At 35.6% G+C, this 17,624-nt stretch overlaps 3 protein-coding genes across 3 annotated transcripts; all 3 read left to right on the top strand.

Moving 5' to 3' along the window:
• The first annotated feature begins 763 nt into the window (after positions 1-763).
• LOC102591792 (lipase-like) lies at positions 764-5,838 on the top strand. The gene is made up of 8 exons (XM_006348446.2): positions 764-1,161; positions 2,211-2,305; positions 2,697-2,800; positions 3,097-3,197; positions 3,279-3,382; positions 3,657-4,094; positions 4,706-4,837; positions 5,525-5,838. Exons 1-8 carry the CDS (start codon positions 928-930, stop codon positions 5,682-5,684), a joined length of 1,368 nt encoding a protein of 455 aa, XP_006348508.1. The 5' UTR covers positions 764-927; the 3' UTR covers positions 5,685-5,838.
• A 1,451-nt stretch (positions 5,839-7,289) lies between these two features.
• LOC102587386 (peroxidase 57-like) lies at positions 7,290-9,160 on the top strand. Its single transcript, XM_006348517.2, has 2 exons — positions 7,290-7,574; positions 8,385-9,160. The coding sequence occupies exons 1-2, from the start codon at positions 7,290-7,292 to the stop codon at positions 9,132-9,134; spliced, it is 1,035 nt and encodes a 344-aa protein (XP_006348579.1). The 3' UTR covers positions 9,135-9,160.
• A 3,061-nt stretch (positions 9,161-12,221) lies between these two features.
• On the top strand, positions 12,222-15,201 carry LOC102587058 (putative late blight resistance protein homolog R1B-14). The gene is made up of 2 exons (XM_015309250.1): positions 12,222-14,922; positions 15,038-15,201. Exons 1-2 carry the CDS (start codon positions 12,310-12,312, stop codon positions 15,077-15,079), a joined length of 2,655 nt encoding a protein of 884 aa, XP_015164736.1. The 5' UTR covers positions 12,222-12,309; the 3' UTR covers positions 15,080-15,201.
• Positions 15,202-17,624: the final 2,423 nt, after the last annotated feature.

Here is a 17,624-nt window from a genome sequence, read left to right as displayed (position 1 = left end):
TTATATTTTGACATTTCTTAGAGAAAAATCTTACTCTACCGCTAGTACAAACAAATAAGACAAGATGAGAAAAAAACAGGAGAACAACGTGATCATTCCATATAATGACTTTTTTTTTTTTTTTATCATTACACAATACTCCCTCCGTCCCTATTTAGTTGTCCACTTTAGAAATGACACACAGATTAAGGCAACAATGATTAGCATAGTGAAGTTACAATTTTACCCTTATAGTACAATTTATAATTTCAAAATAAATTAACTCAAGACAACTAATCAATGTTGGGAAGTTCATAAGTTTATTTACTTTATTTATGACAACTTTATTTAAATAAGGGTATAATAAGAAAAAAATTGTTGTCCTTTCTTGATTTGTCAAAATGAACAACTAAATAGGGACAATTAAAAGAGAAAATATGGACAACTAAATAGGGACGGAGGGAGTATAAAATTTAATAACAATAATATATTTAGTGTTATCACACAAGTGGGATATGATGAGGATACTGTATAGAGCAACTATTTTTGAATGACGCTCGCGTCAAGTAAAACATATCAAAATAACAAAAGATCTACACACACGTTATATTCACAATAATAACAATATAATACAATACGATATAATATAACACGACAATCCAAACAAATGCAAGGATTTGATTGGTCAATTTTGGAAACGTGAAAGTGGTGGAAACAATTCTCAACAAGCTCTATAAAACCCCAAAGAAATGGAAACCCAAACGTGTTTTTCTTCATTTCTTTCTCCTCTTTCCAAGAATCACCATTTTTGAAGAAACAAAAGCTCCATTTTTTTCTGTTTTAATTCATTCTAGGGGCTTCAAAAAGTTGTGGGGTGTTCTTGTTTTCTCTCAATTTGAGCATTTTTACAACTTTTTTTTTGAGAAATTTCCACTAAGGATCTGTAGAATGATAGTGAAATGGTGGGTAACAGCATTTCAACTGACAGAGCTATTTGTGAGTTCTTTGGTTCATTTGAGTTATGGGTTTTACTTATTTAGCACAGCCGTCGCCGGTGATGTTTCTCAGTCAGTGAACAATTGGATTTTCAAGCCAAAATTTGAGGGTAACAAAGAGATAAAGAGTTCAAATGATTTGCCTCCTATTGTTTTGGTTCATGGAATCTTTGGTTTTGGCAAAGGGGTAAATGCCCCTTTTCACATTTTCACATTTGGGGTTTTCCTCTATTACTAGTATTTTTCGATTTTAGTGTTACCTGTTGTTTTCTTTGCTTTGTTTGTTGTACTATTTGTGGCTGCTAGTGTTCTTTTCTCTTTTTTGCTTCACTTGAGATGAGGGTCTATCGGAAATAACCTCTCTATCTTCGCAAGGTAGGGGTAAGGCTACGTATACATCACCTTCTCCATGCTCCACTTGTGAGATTATACTTTGTTTTGTTTAGGTTTCCCCCTAATTTGTCGTTGTAGAATAGGAAATTGATCTATTTTGTTATTCGTTTGCACGTTTTGGTTCATTCATAGTCCTGGCATTAACAAATCAGTCTCGTATTTGCAATTGTCATTAATGGAGTTTCAGTTTGAAATGAGTGGACTCCACTTGTGAGATTATACTGTGTATGTTGTTGTTTTGTTTGGGTTTTCCCCTAATTTGTCCTTGTAGAAAAGGAAATTGATCAATTTTTTTATCCGTTTGCACGTTTGGTTCATTCATAGTCTTGTCATTAACAAATCAGTCTCGTATTTGCAATTGTCATTAATGGAGTTCAGCTTGAAATGAGGGGACTCCACGTGTTCAAATTCTTTGATCAAAAGGATCAAAATTTATTCAGGCTTTTTTCCTAATTTGTCCATGTAGTATAGGAAATTGATCAATTTTGTCATCTGTTCACACATTTGGTTCATTCATAGTCTTGTCATTAACAAATCAGTCTCGTATTTGCCATTGTCTTTACTGGAGCTTTAGCTTGAAATGAGTGAACTCCACGTGTTCAAATTCTTCGAGAAAAAGGGTCAAAATTTATGCTTTGATTATGGTTTTAAATTACTCAAGTTGGAGTTCCGTTAGGGGTTAAAGGTAAAAATCAAACCTTTGTATAGCTCCAGAGTATAAAGTTGCTCAATTTCGAATAATATAGAGGGAACTTTGACCCTTTTTTCTTCCCTATACAGATGCTACATTTATTTGTTCTTATTGTCATGTGGGCTTGGAAATGTAATTTTTTTTTTTTGTAGAGATTGGGAGGACTTTCGTATTTTGCTGGTGCAGAGAAAAGGGATGACAAGGTTCTTGTTCCAGATTTGGGTTCGCTAACTAGCATATATGACAGGTGAATATTTTCTATTTTTTTTGGTTTAATGCTTGATTATCTTCTCTTTGCTATATTGTGTTATTGTTAAGCGTCGCATATTGGTTGAGGATGAGCTGTTCACTTCATGAATTAGTTTTTGAGGATGAGCTATCCACTTCATATGAATAATAATACACCTAACCAAACGGGTTTTCCTACTAACCTTACGAGGAGCTCTAGGAACTCTGAAAGTTGTTTGAACAACGAGCTCTTGTACGTGATGGGCTTTTTGAAAACATAGCTAAATAAATAAAAATGTGCTTTCCGTAATAGCTTAAACTTTTAGATGAGATTGCCACATATGTCAATAGTTATAGTATTGCTTCTTGTTCTATAGTTTTTGCAACAATTGATGGATTTTAGATTTCAGGGCTCGTGGATTGTTCTATTATTTGAAAGGAGGGCAGGTTGATTATGGGGAGGAACACAGTAAGGCTTGTGGACATTCCCAATTTGGACGAGTTTATGAACAAGGTCAAAATCTTCTACTTCATCTATATTACTCACTCCCAATGATATTATTTCCTTATAAGTCCGCTATGAAAATGACTACACATTTGTAAATTTTGAAACAATTTGACTTGAACTTTTCACTTTATACTAATGAATGACAATTTTTTATAGACGCACAAGTGTTATGACATGTTTAAGATTGCATGTTTCAAAAATCGTTCTTTCTTTCTTAAACTTTGTGTCAAACTAAGCCATTAAAGGACTATCGCATTTCCATATTTCTGGATCAATGCCTCACTTAACAAAACATGAAGCAGGGCACTACCCCGAGTGGGATGAAGATCACCCTATTCATTTTGTGGGGCATTCAGCTGGAGCACAGGTTGTTCGAGTTCTGCACCAGATGCTGGCTGACAAGGTAAATTAGTGCACGTTCAATTGAAAAATTGTGACATCTAAAATAACCTGTTCGATGTTAACCTCAAGCTTACTGTGATAGGCATTCAAGGGTTATGAGAACACTTCAGAGAACTGGATCTTAAGCATAACATCATTATCTGGAGCACTTAACGGGACAACCAGGACATACTTCGATGGAATGCAGTAAGTTTCTGATAGTTCTTAGTTATTGATCGAGCTCTGAGTTAATATATCATGTTTTTAGCTTTGATTTCCTATATGATTTTTGAGTACATAGTTCTTGAGGAGGCACCCAATGCACAGAACATGTAATTACTCCATTACATTATGATGATTTGCATGAATTCTACAGTCAACGCTATCATCTGTTTTTAGCTTTCTTAAATTTCATGTTTTGACCAGTTTACTTAGACTTGTAAAACTGCATTTTACTGAATTTGACTGTATTCTTCTACAGACCTGAAGACGAGAAGTCGATAATGCCTGTAAGTTTGCTCCAACTTTGCCGCATTGGAGTAATAGTTTATGAGTGGCTCGACATTCCTTGGATGAAGGACTATTACAACTTTGGGTTTGATCACTTCAGTATGACCTGGGGGAAAGTTGGTATCCGGGGTCTTCTTGATTACCTTTTAGGGAATGCTGGTCCATTTGCTTCAGGGGACTGGATACTTCCTGATCTTACCATCCAGGGGTCAATCAAGTTGAACAGACACTTACGTACATTTCCGCAAACATACTACTTCAGCTATGCTACCAAGCATACCACAAAAGTTACGGGTTTTGCAGTTCCTTCTGGCATTCGAGGGATACATCCTCTGCTATTCATTAGAGTCCTGCAAATGAGCCAATGGCGGCATCCTCAAGATGTTTCTCCTCCGTATAAGGGCTATAGGTTAGTGTCTATTACTCCTCTGTTGCCAATCTACTTAGATAGATGAAGATACATTATAGTACAAGCCCTATACACTTCAGTCTAATTTCTAATGAGTCAGCAAAATTTTGAAACTCCGTTAGTAAAAAATTTCTGAAGCATCGAGTATTGTAATTGAGGGACTGTGTGTTATGCCGTGCTGCTTTGCACTGAGATCCTACCCCCATGGGGTTATATTCTCATGACAAGTTCTTGTGGGTTGTTAGACTAGTTCGTAGATTTACATGAATGACTGATGTACACTGTGCCAAAATAGAGATCTTGTAACATCACTTTCAGTTGATTTCCGGTTCTCCTAATTTTAGTACCTCAAGACTTTTTGCTTAATTTCCTTAGTATGATGTAGGTTTTCATCCTTTGAACAATCTGTTTATGATCAGTTTAGAGTCATAAGTTTAATATCTGACAATTTTCAAAACCAGTTACTCAAATGCACCATTAAGTACTCTCAATCAAAATTATATATGTAATCATCATATGCAGAAGCATTATGGAACGACAAATAACTGATTCAATACTAGCAATAACTTTTTTCATCATCTCATTGTTTTTATTTCATCTAATACATGCAGGGATGAAGATTGGTGGGACAATGACGGTGCTCTCAACACCATATCTATGACACACCCTCGTTTGCCGGTTGAACACCCTAGTTGCCTTGTTATTAAAGATTCTGATTGCCAGCCATTGCAACCCGGCATCTGGTAGGTGACCAGTCAGATTCTGCTCTTGCATTTATTTAGAAAAATTACCAATATAGAGTTCCTCTTCTAATTCTGTGTCCATAGATAAACTAGACAGTTCTCATTGTTATTGTCTTCATTCATGTCATAGTTTTTCTGGTTATCAAGAATTGAGGTTTTGGAAATTTGGAATTTTGTTTTATGATAAGCCATTGTTATAGCCATCTTTTCATTGTGAGAGGAATCTTAACTCGAATGTGATCCTTTCTTCTCATTAGGATTCAATGTAGCATCGATCATACTTCTATAGAAATTCAGAGCAGAATCTAGTAATATGATATCATGTGAAGGTGGCATTAGTTTTGTGACCTTACTCATTTTGGTGTCAGATTTTAGTGAACATTTATGCCGAGGGTCTATCAGAAACAACCTCTCTAGCTCCCAAGTTAGGGGTAAGGTCTGCATACACTCTACCTTCCCCATAGGTACCGATATCAATTAGATGGATACATCCTATGTTGCTCGGACTCTTTAAAAATGATGGCTTGGATGTGTGTCGGGTCTTCCATAAGTAGTGCATTTTTAAGGATCCAATACGGGTACAACAACATTTTGGAGAGTCTGAGCAACACATGCCAATCAGGTTATCACTCGTGTTGATATGATGGTGTTTAAGGCAGCAGTATTGATAATTCCTCTCATGTGCAGGTACTATAAAATTATAGAAGGCGACCACATTCTTTTCGTTGTGAATCGCGAAAGAGCTGGAGTTCAATTTGATTTGATCTATGACAGCATATTCGAGCGCTGCAGGAAACATGTCTTAAGAAAGACAACAACACTGCCAAACCAAGTACCTCCTGAATAGTCAGCAAGATACTTCTCTCATTGGTTTATAAAATTCTGCATTATCACATTCTTTGTAATTGTTTTACACACTGACGAAAATCTATTTCGCAATTGAAATGGATTTTACGGTCAATGTCTCTCACATTGTTCGTCTGTATGTAATTTGTAACTCTGTTGTGGGGGGGGGGGGGGGGGGGGTCTTCGGGGGGGGGGGGGGGGGGGATGTGACTTGAATAGAGATGTAAGTGACACTTGATTTGCTGTAAAAAGATGAATATAGAATTCCACAAGGAAAATTTTCTACTTTCACAATAAACTCAATGATTTTCTATGATGATTTTCTTCTTCTCAATTCTGTAAATGTCTTGCAAGGGATTGATTACTATCCTTGAATAGTGATTTCAAGTTTTCAACTTTGTGATGCATCTTTCTCGCGAGTCTCACACCTCAACTATCAATTGTTCCCCCTTTTCTATTTGAACTATAACACTCTATGTGTTATAAACACCTAGTTGAGTACATGGTGAAGTTCAGGTCGGAAAAGGAAACAATTGATAGTTAATGTATGAAACCCGTGACAAAACGATAGTTGAGGTGTGTTTTTGACCATTATCTCATAATAGTATCAACTAAATGTAAAGAAAAAGTAGACCCTCCTCATCCACATGCGGCGGGTGGTGGATGTATCCGTAATGCTATGGGTTCGATCAACACCAGTATTTGTGAGAGCGTGAAACAACAAATGTTAGATTCCAAACTCATAATTTTAAAAGTATAGCGAGTCCACTAATAAAAGAGGTCGAATCCATAAAGTTAAAATCTTGAATTTTCTTCTGAATAAAAGGGAGAGAGAAGGAGAGACCTTTAGGGGACTTGACTAAATAAAAACGACTTTTTTTTCCTTATTTTGGAGCAACCGTTAGTATAATCATATATTTTTCAACTATTTGACTAGTTAGAGCGCATTTTTAAGCTAGTTGACCGACAACGTGAACATTTTTGACTAAAAAACATAACGAAGGGTAAAATTAACCTAATTCGAATAGTTCAGAAGTATTTTCCGCCCATTTCCTTTCCAATAAAAAACTTTAAAGAAGTTTATAAGGAACTCCCTATTGTGAGGGTGAAATTTCTCTTTAATTAGTTAAATTGAATTCATTGGTTCTCAAAATTTTAACCATTTATTTCCTTAACTGAAATAACTAACAAGAAAGATCTTTACCACCAATAACCTAAAAGGCCTTTTTTTTGTTCTCTAAAATTTATTTATTTATAAGACCATCCAAAAAAGCTCAAATTGAACAAATATTTATCATCATATCACCTTAAACAAATTATGGCAGCTAAGGTTGGGATTTTTGCAGCTATTTTACTAGTTTGCGCGATCCTATTACCTTTGCTAGCCTCATCATTTCCCAATCATCGTCCTGAATTTCTAGAACATGATTCTAGTAAGACAGACGTAACGATCCATGGTGACAATAACAATGTTGTTCATGCCAATGTCAATGACATCGCGATTCCTAGCTCAAATTATGAGACAAGGAACGAAAGGTCCTTAAAGGAAAAGAAAAAGTCGAATAAGAACAAGAATAAGAATAAGAACAAGAAGAACAAAAAGGAAATGAAGTCTCATGAACACGGTTTTGAGGCTTTCAATTTTGAGCATCCCCTAATAGGAGGTGGCCACCATGGATATCCACATGTTTTTCCTGGATATAACGTAGATCCGATTACAGAAGAACACGAACAACCAGAGATTTTAGGTGGATTAAGAGAGGGATTTTATCAAAATACATGTCCTCAAGCAGAGCAAATTATCAAAAATGGCCTAACTAGAGCCTTTCAAAATGACTCTACTATTGCTGCTGCCATCCCTAGACTTTTCTTGCATGATTGCTTTGTCAAGGTAAGTTCCTCACCACTCTACGCAATTATTCATAAATTCTAAAAAAATATTTTGCACATTTTTTCGGAAAATGAAAAAAAATATTTCAGGTGTTTGGTTAAAGAGAGCGAAAAATTGATAAGTATATTAGCATTCGAGAGAATTGATGAAGAAAAGTAAATGATTTTCTTTTATCTTTAGGTGAAAAATAGTTTAGGACAACCAAACACCAGAAAATGACTATTATCTTTCGAAAAATATTTCATTATAGGGAAAAGGGACAAATATACCCTCGAACTATTGTAAATGGTATGCAGATATCCTCCGTTATACTTTTGGAACATTGGGGTCCCTGCCGTCCAAAAACTAGAGCACATATACCCGTTATATTAACGGACATACACGTGTCATAATCTTATCCACCGACCCGACATTTATTAAATATCGAATCGACGGATAAGATTGTGCCACGTGTCCCTATTTAGTGTCTTCGGTTAGAGTGAAGGACATATATGCTCTAATTTTTGAACGGCAAGTATGACAAAGGGTATCTACATACTATTTACGATTGTTTGGGATATATTTGTCCTTTTTCCCTTTATTATATACCAAACATATCCTAAGACAATCTTTAATTTTGATGTTTGCAACCATGAAAATAGAGTTTAAGTTTTATACACAGGCGATGTAAGAAATATTTAGGTCATCTAAATGACAACTCAAGACTTAATAAAAATTCATTGATAACTTACTACAAAAACATATTAAATTACAGAGATGATCATAAAAATTCTTTATACTGTTAGTGTATGTAACTTATCATATATACAGGGTTGCGACGGGTCAATATTTCTCGATACAACACCAAGTGGTGGGAAAGTAGAGAAGTTATCTCCGTCAAATGGCATTACAGTCAAGGGATTTGAACTCATTGACGAGATCAAAGCAGAACTCGAAGAGAACTGCCCGGGCATTGTCTCGTGCTCTGATGTTTTAGCCTATTTATCTCGTGACGCCTTTGTTGCATCGGGACTCCCGCATTACGAGGTGTCTGGTGGCCGACGTGATGGCATGGAATCGCGCGTAGAAAACGTCGTTGGCAACCTCCCATTGCCTGATGATACAGTAGACCAAATGATTCAACTTTTCAACAGAAAAGGCCTAAATGCTGAAGATTTAGTTGTCTTAATTGGTGCACACTCAATTGGAGTAGCTCATTGTTTCAACTTTCTTTATCGAATGGACACACCCGAGAAGGCGCAAATGGTTGATCCGCGACTTGGTGGTGTTATGAAATTTACATGTACTAGCCAAATGAGTACAATAGCGTTTGATGCAACAACACAATACAAAATGGACTCAGTATTTTACAAGCAATTGTTGATGAAAAAAGGCTTACTCGAATCCGATCAAGTTTTGACACAAGATATAAGAACAAGGGGATTTGTCCAAAGATTTAGTAATGATGAAGTGGGATGGTTTAACAAATTCGGCGTGGCCATGAACAAGCTTGGGGCGGTAGAGGTGCTCACCGGAAACCAAGGGGAAATCAGGAAACAATGTCGAGCTGTTAACTTATAATAAGAGTTTAACTTGTATACACTGACTGATTGACTCTGATTTGACAATGCTCTAAATATGTATCACAATTTGGATGATTAATTTTTTTCATATATCTTTTTTCGCCATCGGTGCAAGAAGATGTAATTTGCTCAGTCAAAACATCATCATAGACAAAAAAAAAAGGACCTAGTCGAACGAGAAATGAAGATTTTTTTTTACTTTCCTATTTCACTTGAGAATTTTTTCGTTTTATTTGTATTTTTCTTGTTGCATCCTCTCATGTGTGGTTCTATAAGCAGTGGGCCTGATTCTTTTTTCATGGGCCAAACACGTGATTTATTTATTTTTGATTTGGGTGGCGGTGAAATTTGATCTCAGGACCTCTGCCTGCTCTGATACCATGTTGAAGTGTGTGGCCATCTCATCTAAAAGCTTAAGCTGTTAGAGAGAGCACACTTTTATTATTTGATTATATTCTCAACAAATGGGACTAGGAGTAACTTTCGCGTATATATGATATGGTTTAGTCTTGACAAATCGAGGGCAAATCAGAAAATAGTGTCGATCTGATATAGTGTAAAATTTCATTACATTGTTGGTTTATATAAGTTGAAGTCGACTGAAAATTCGATATATGTAGTGCAGATCATGGACCTGGTGCATCGCAAATGCATCACCAGATTTAAAACAAAAATATAGAGTTTGAGCCTAAAAGTTACTAGGTTCTGCCAAATCCATAACCACAATCCTAGCTCCGGCCCCGAGTCTTACCTAACTAGTGTAGAAATTCTTAACAATATCTTTCAGTAATAAGTTAAAGTTTAAAATGTAAGATTTCTTGTGATTTTACACAAAAGCATTTTTTTTAGTCAAATCTCTTATATAGGTAGACGCGGAGCTACAACCATCACCTTTTGCCGAAAAATTATATTGTGTGTATACATATAGGTCAAATATTAGTTTACGTACGTATATATCAAATCTTGCTCAACAACTAGTTGAACTCAGGCAAAAACAAACAAACAAAAACAGAGAAAAGGACTATGTTCTTATCCTTTGTTGAATTTTTGTTCAAGGAAGAAACATGTTTTATGCATGTCTTGTCGATTTCTGATTAAGTATTTTGTAAACCATAGTCCATAGCTATTGATGTATTGCAATAGGAGTTCGAAATGAATAAAGTTACTATTATTCATTGTCTATGGATATAATTAAGAATCGAAAGCTTCATACTTGGATCTGTTTTCTTTTGTTCATATATAACTTCTTCGTTTTTTTGGCTAAATACTCAGATAGCCCCTTAAACTTGACACGTCTAGTTACGTAGTCATAAAAACTTATGAAGTGACCAGTTAGACACTTGATCTCGTATAAAATGTGTCTTTCAAACACAAGCTTGTCTTATCTTATCATGTCCTAATACTAAACATTTGGTATATGTCAAGCTAGAGTGTTTATCGGTCAGTTTGGCACGTTCTCTGGTGAGTGAATCAGAAAGGATCTCAAATATTGGTTGAGCGGAATTTTTACACATGAAAAATGAATGTAGGTGGATGGTGCTTCTCAGCTAGAGTTAGGTCGCTATAAATTAGTTTCATTTCAATGTTTCGATATTGGTGTTTAGTCCATTCAGGGCAAATAAAAATAATTGGTGCCTTTTCAAGTAAGTAAGAGTTATACAGCATGCTCATGGATTGACTCTCACACAAAGTAGCTTCATTGTGGACATATTCAGCAAGTTCAATATGCTGGATGCAAACAGAGTGAGCACTCCTCTGTCCACAAGTGATGTTTTATCCTTGGATGACGGTTCTCCTTCAGCAGACGCTACACTTTATAGGCAGGTCATTGGCTCATTGCAATACCTCAGCTTCACACGGCCTGATATATGCTTTGCAGTAAACAAGCTCGCGCAATTCCAACACTCTCCATCAGCTAAACATTGGCAAGCAACAAAGAGGCTTCTTCGTTATATGAAAGGAACGATAACCTATGGACTTCACTTCAAACATGGCAACTCTTCTCAGTTACTCGCCTACTCAGATGCAGATTGGGGTGGTATTCCCGACACTAGACACTCCACTTCTGCTTATATTATTTTTCTTGGAAAGAATCCCATTAGTTGGTGCTCCAACAAGCAACGCACTGTTGCCAGATCTTCCACAGAGGCAAAATACAAGGCTGTAGCAAGTGCTGTAGCTGAGTTGAACTGGTTAACCAACCTACGTCAAGAACTTCGGGTCAAGCTGCCTTGTCCTCCTAAGCTTTTTTGCGATAACATTGGTGTCACTTACCTATGTCGTAATCCAGTTTTTCACAGTCGAATGAAACATGTCGCAATTGACTTTCATTTTGTCCGTGACCAAGTGGAAAATAGACAAATTTCAGTTCATCACATTACAACTGGAGCTCAACTAGCAGATGCATTAACTAAAGCACTTCCCAGAAGGTCCTTTGTCAGCAACATTGGTCTCAAGCAAATTGAGCCAATGTTGAAGGGGCATGATAAGGATAAGGATGTAGAGTCCTAGTACGTTAGTATGTTTGAGCTATACATAGTTATTTCCTCTTCTCTTTAGGTCTCTTATGTCCAGCAAACTCCTTTCTCATCTATACTTGTACATGTATAAATATCACACATTGTATTAATAATACTCGAGCTTTCATAATCATATTCAACTCTTATACTTCTCAGCAAGAGTTGGGAGTGGGGTCGCTATATATAAATTAGTTTCATTTCAATGTTTTCGATATTGGTGTCTAGTCCAATCAGGGCAAATAAAAATAATTGGTGCCTTTTCAAGTAAGTAAAAGTTGTCCATCAGAAGAAAGGGAAAATCTTAAAGAATGGGGAGATTATTATATTACACCTACTCCTCTTATCTAACTTTGTTTTAATTTATTTAAAAAAATTGTTGCCTTTTCAATTAAGTAAAAGTTGTTCATCAGAATAAAGGGAATATATTATGAAATGACAAATAAAATGGAAGAATTATTGTATTATTACACCTACTCCTCTGACGTTGTACAACTAGTTGATGGATTAAAAATTTGTGACAAAAAAATGTTAAAGAGCTTTATATTGTGTTATCTGTGAATATTAAGTTCAAATCTCTCTATATTGATATCCTTTTCATCTTGTGAAAGGTATTTCAAGTGAAAATCTTTGTGTATTTGATATCTTGAGTAGTCGATGGCAGCTTATATAGCGGTAATTTCTCTTCTACAAACAATTGAGCAATTTCAGCAGAGACATCCAAAACTCGTTCAAGGTCAAACTGCTAAAACGCTCGAATCCCTGCATGGTACTGCTCAATATTTTCAAAATGTTGTTGATGAAGCTAGCAAGAGTAGATTTGATCTCGAAAAAATTAAGTCTTTGGAGGAAATAATAAGAGATGCTGTTAGTTATGCAGAAAATGTTATTGAAATGAGCTGGACATGTGGAAATGCATCTGAAAGTTCACTAAACAAGAATTTTCTACCGGTTGTTGAAAGAATCGATACAATAAAGAAGGAAGTGATGGAGATTGTTTCTGATTTTAGCACTAGCACTCATGATATTGACGATGATCATATTCTTGAATCTGCCGGGGATTCATTGAGTGACACTTCTTCTAGAAGTAATCGAATGCTGCAACATTTGGAAGATGGTATCGTGCACGGACTTGATGATGACTTGGAGATAATAGTTGAAAGATTGAAAGGAGCAATGTCGGATCTAGATGTTGTCACAATATCAGGCATGGGTGGGATTGGCAAAACAACACTCGCTAGAAAAGCTCATGATCATCTAACAATCAGGTATCATTTTGACATTCGTGTTTGGATTACAGTATCTCAAAAATATGGAAGTAGAAATGTGTTGTTAGAAGCTTTACATTGCATTTCAAAACAAAAAAATATTGACATTGGAAAAGATTATGATGAGAAGGATGACAACGAGTTAGCTGACTTGGTGCAGAAAAAACTAAAGGGTCCAAGATACCTTCTTGTTGTTGATGATATTTGGAGTACGGATGTTTGGGATAACATAAGAGGAATATTTCCCGATTGCAACAATAGGAGTCGAATCTTATTGACTACTAGGGAAACAAATGTAGCAATGTATGCAAATCCTGTTAGCCCTCATAAGATGAACCTCTTGAATTTAGAAAACAGTTGGAAGTTAATTTGTGATAAGGTGTTTGGACCAAAACATGATTGTCCTCCAGAGTTGGTAGAAATCGGAAAGAAAATAGCAGAAAAATGTCAAGGACTACCCTTAACAATTTCAGTGATTGCGGGACATCTCTCAAAAGTGGCCAGGACATTAGGAAGTTGGATGGATGTTGCTCGAACTTTAGGTGAAATCATTGCTAGTCATCCAGATAAATGCTTAGGAGTGCTCGGTTTGAGTTACCACCATTTGCCTAATCACCTCAAACCCTGCTTTCTTTCTATTGGTGGTTTTCCGGAGGATTATCAGGTTGAGACTTGGAGATTGATTCGATTATGGATCGCTGAAGGTTTTATTAAGAGGCCGGGAAGTGAAAAAAGCTTAGAGGAAGCGGCAGAAGATTATTTGGAGGATCTTATCAGCAGGAACTTGATAATGGTTAGAAAAAAAAGATTCAACGGTGAGATAAAAGCATGTGGAATGCATGATCTGCTCCGTGAATTCTGTTTGACTGAAGTTGAAAGAACAAAGTTTATGCATGTTGAGACAAGTGACATAGTCCCTACTACTCTTTCAACACAAAAGCATAATCGCTTCAGTTTTCAGATTCACAGTAACTTAGATGATCATTGTTTCGAGATATTACCCTCCGTTGCTAGATCTATCTACTTATATCCAAAAAATCGATATTTTGCAAATCTTAAAGTTTTCCCCCATTTCCACCATCTCAGGGTATTGGCCGTTTTCCATGAATATGGAACTTCTTGTTCATTTCCACCTGAAATTACAAAGTTATGTCATTTGAGATATCTCCAATTTCGATCTTATGATCATTTTCTTCCTGCATCAATCTTAAAGCTTCGGAATTTGCAAACTCTAATTTTTGAGAGTCAACATGAATATACACCAGTTTTACCAGAGAATATATGGATGATGAGGAATTTAAGGCATTTACATGTGAGGAAAGCCTGCACTTTACTACTTCCTAGTAGGAATAGTATCTTAAATTTAGAGGAACTTTCTAACTTATGTTTCTCCTGTTGTACAAATGAAATCTTTTCTGGCATTCCCGATCTAAAGAGATTGATCGTCCATCATCGATATTCATCTGCTTTTTCAGTCAATGACATCACTGATATGTCCAGCTTGACAAAACTCGAAGCATTGAAGTGTGTTAGCGAGTACTTTTGGTTTTCAACGCCTCCGATCTCCATCAAGCAGTCTTTTTTCCCAAAATCACTTAAGAGGTTGACTTTAGACGGCGGGTTTTGTTTTCCTTGGGACGATATTTCAACTCTTCTTGTCATGTTGCCAAATCTTGAAGAGCTCAAACTTAAAGATCACGCAGCCAACGATCATGTATGGAGATTAAGTGCTGAAACCAAATTCGAAAGCCTTAAGTTTTTGTTATTTCATGGCCTTAATCTTAAGTATTGGGAAGCTAGCAGCGATAACTTCCCAAATCTAAGACGCCTTGTTCTGAAGAAATGCACCAAACTTAATGAAATTCCAATAGATTTTGGGGAAATTTGTACTCTGGAGTCGATTGAGTTATATCAATGTGGCGTTGGTGCTGAGGAGTCTGCAAGAAAGATTGAACAAGAACAAGAGGACATGGGAAACAATTTTCTTAAGATCTTCATCCATGTAAGTTTTAGATTTCTCCAAAATAAAAAAATTCATTAATTGCTCCGTCTTTGCAACATTTTACCTCCTTGAAATGAAGACGATGACTCTACTTTTTTATCTTGCATATATGCAGGGGATTGAAGCTTATTTTGAGGGACGATCTGGCGTTAACTAGCAAATGAACAACCATTTAATTTAGATTTTGAATAGTAATATCTTTCTTTTATGTTCATATCCTTTGTTAAATTTTTGTTTTAGGAAACAAGCATGGTTAATGCATGTCTTGCCGATTTGCAATAGGAGTTTGAAATGAATAAAGTTTCTATTGTTCATTGCGTATGAGAAAGCTATTCATACTTGGATCTGTTTTCTTTTGTTTATATATAACTTCTTCGTTTTTTTGGCTAAATACTCAGATAGCCCCTTAAACTTGACACGTCTTGTTAAATAGTTGTAAAAACTTGTGAAGCAACTCGTCTAAAATGTGTCTTTCAAACACAAGTATCTGATGTGGCCGGCATTGTGTCTCACAGCAAATTTTAAGCGTGTGGGGATTATAGCTTTTCAGCTTTTTTCTAATTATAATGGTCAAAAGTATTTCAATTTTTGAGTTTCATATCTGAACTATTTATCAAAACACACCTCAACTATCCAGAGGTGGACCCACACTATGGAGAGAGGGTGTACGTGCACTCGCTAACTTCCGAAAAAATCATATGTATATATGTATATCTATTTTGAAAAACTGGTTGAAATTAGGATATAGTTAAAAGTGCACCCTTGAGAAGCATAGAAGTGCTCTTGTGCTATTGGTACAAGCTAGAGATACCATCCTTGAAACCAGGGTTCGAATCCCAACTAAAGCCCTTTTTTGTTGTTGAGGTTTGTTTTGATAAATAACCGGTGGATAGGAAACTTAGAAACCTAATAGTTCAAGTATGAAATTTGAAATGCCGTGATACTTAGGTGTGTTTATCGGTCAGTTTAGTACGTTTTTTGGTGAGGGAATTGGAAAGGATCTCAAGTATCGACCGGGTACATACATAGAAATCAAAATCTGGAACTGTTGAGCAACTTCAGCAGAGATATCCAGAACTCGTTCAAGGTCAAAATAATCGAATTCCTTCATGATACTGCTGAATATTTTCAAAATGTTATTGAAGAAGCTAAGCTAGCAAAAGTAGATTTGATCTCGAAAAAATCAAATCTTTGGAGGAAATAATAAGAGATGCTTCTAGTTACACTACAAGAAAAGTGTGAATTACATGGGGATTAGTATGAAAATAAATAAGTTTCCTACCGATTACAACAATAGGAGTCGAATCTTATTGACTACTAGGGAAACAAATGTAGCAATGTATCCATGAGATGAACCTCTTGAATTTAGAGAACAGTTTGAAGTTACTTTGTGATAAGGTGTTTGGACCAAAACATGATTGTTATTTCATGATGTAGATCTTGAGCATTTGGGAAGCTAGCAGCGATAGCTTCCCAAATCTAAAACGCCTTGCTCTAAAGAAATGCAACTACCTTAATGAAATTCCAACAGATTTTGGAGAAATTTGTACTTTCGAGTCGATTGAGTTATATCAGTGCAGCATTGGTGCTGAGGAGTCTGCAAGAAAGATTGAACAAGAACAAGAGGACATGGGAAACAATTGTCTTTAAGGTCTTCATCCATATATAGCACTCAATGTAAGTTTTTGAACAATCCATTGTTCTATTTACCTATCTAAACTATTACCTTTTCACGAGTTTCCTACCTTAATTATTCTGTTGTCGATTGGGAAGAAGTCTTGGTCAACTCAATATCGATGTGTCTTATTCTAATCCGAAGGGAGTGATAGTTGAGTTGTTGAGGTATGAAACTCGCAAAAAAAAGGTACTATAGTTTAGATGTGCGGTTTTTACGATTAACTCTATTTATAATCACTCTGTCTTTGCTACATTTTACCTCCTTGAAATTAAGATGATAAATTCTACTTTTTATCTTGCATATATTGAGGACACTATCTTCCAAATGCAGAACCTTTGTTAAATTTTTGTTTTAGGAATAACCATGTTTAATGATGTCTTGTCAATTTGTGATTTAGTATTTTAATTATAAACCATAGCTATTTGAAGTACTATAATTGTAGTATTTATCTGGTCTTGTGTGATAGTTTGGAATGAATAAGGTTATTATGATGCATATCCAAGGTTTCATAATACTTGTGTGGGTAAATAGAAAGAGACAAAGATTAGAAATAAAGATATACAAAGCAAGGTGTGAGTGACCTTTGTGATGGATAAGATGCGGGAAACGAGATTGAAATGGTCAGATATGTGAAGTGAAGGAGCACAAATAGTAATGTTTTATTTAAAAAAGATATATAAAAGGAAAATGACTGAGTTTTCGAAAAACCGATTAAACTTATGGTTTAAGAGAAATCGGGTTTCCGAAAGAACAGAGTCGCCACTTAATTTTTAGTAAAAAATCAAGAAAAAATACTTACAGTTTTCAAAAAGATTTAAACAGATAAAATCAATTGAAAACGGGTTCGAGTTCAAATGTACATTCCAAGAAGGTGTTAGGCCCTCGGAATGCCCGCTAACTTGCAGTTGACCGACGATTTGACTAAAAAATGATTTTTGACTAATTTTGAAATTTTAACTAAGAATATTTAGATAAATTACAATATTTAATTAATTTTGAGAAAATAATTAGATAAACGACACCT

Source organism: Solanum tuberosum, unplaced genomic scaffold, assembly GCF_000226075.1.
Source record: "Solanum tuberosum cultivar DM 1-3 516 R44 unplaced genomic scaffold, SolTub_3.0 scf00098, whole genome shotgun sequence".
NCBI lineage: Eukaryota > Viridiplantae > Streptophyta > Magnoliopsida > Solanales > Solanaceae > Solanum > Solanum tuberosum.
The sequence above is the reverse complement of the archived record's forward strand: the minus strand, read 5'-3'. Positions and strand labels throughout refer to the sequence as shown.

Excerpts from the sequence above, each read along its gene's own strand:
- LOC102587386 (XM_006348517.2), top strand. The coding sequence starts at position 7,290 with ATGAAGTCTCATGAACACGGTTTTGAGGCTTTCAATTTTGAGCATCCC. Across the intron at positions 7,575-8,384 it reads TGCATGATTGCTTTGTCAAG|GGTTGCGACGGGTCAATATT; the intron begins GTAAGTTCCTCA and ends TCATATATACAG.
- LOC102591792 (XM_006348446.2), top strand. The coding sequence starts at position 928 with ATGATAGTGAAATGGTGGGTAACAGCATTTCAACTGACAGAGCTATTT. Across the intron at positions 3,198-3,278 it reads ACCAGATGCTGGCTGACAAG|GCATTCAAGGGTTATGAGAA; the intron begins GTAAATTAGTGC and ends TTACTGTGATAG. Across the intron at positions 4,838-5,524 it reads CCATTGCAACCCGGCATCTG|GTACTATAAAATTATAGAAG; the intron begins GTAGGTGACCAG and ends TCTCATGTGCAG.
- LOC102587058 (XM_015309250.1), top strand. The coding sequence starts at position 12,310 with ATGGCAGCTTATATAGCGGTAATTTCTCTTCTACAAACAATTGAGCAA. Across the intron at positions 14,923-15,037 it reads TTCTTAAGATCTTCATCCAT|GGGATTGAAGCTTATTTTGA; the intron begins GTAAGTTTTAGA and ends GCATATATGCAG.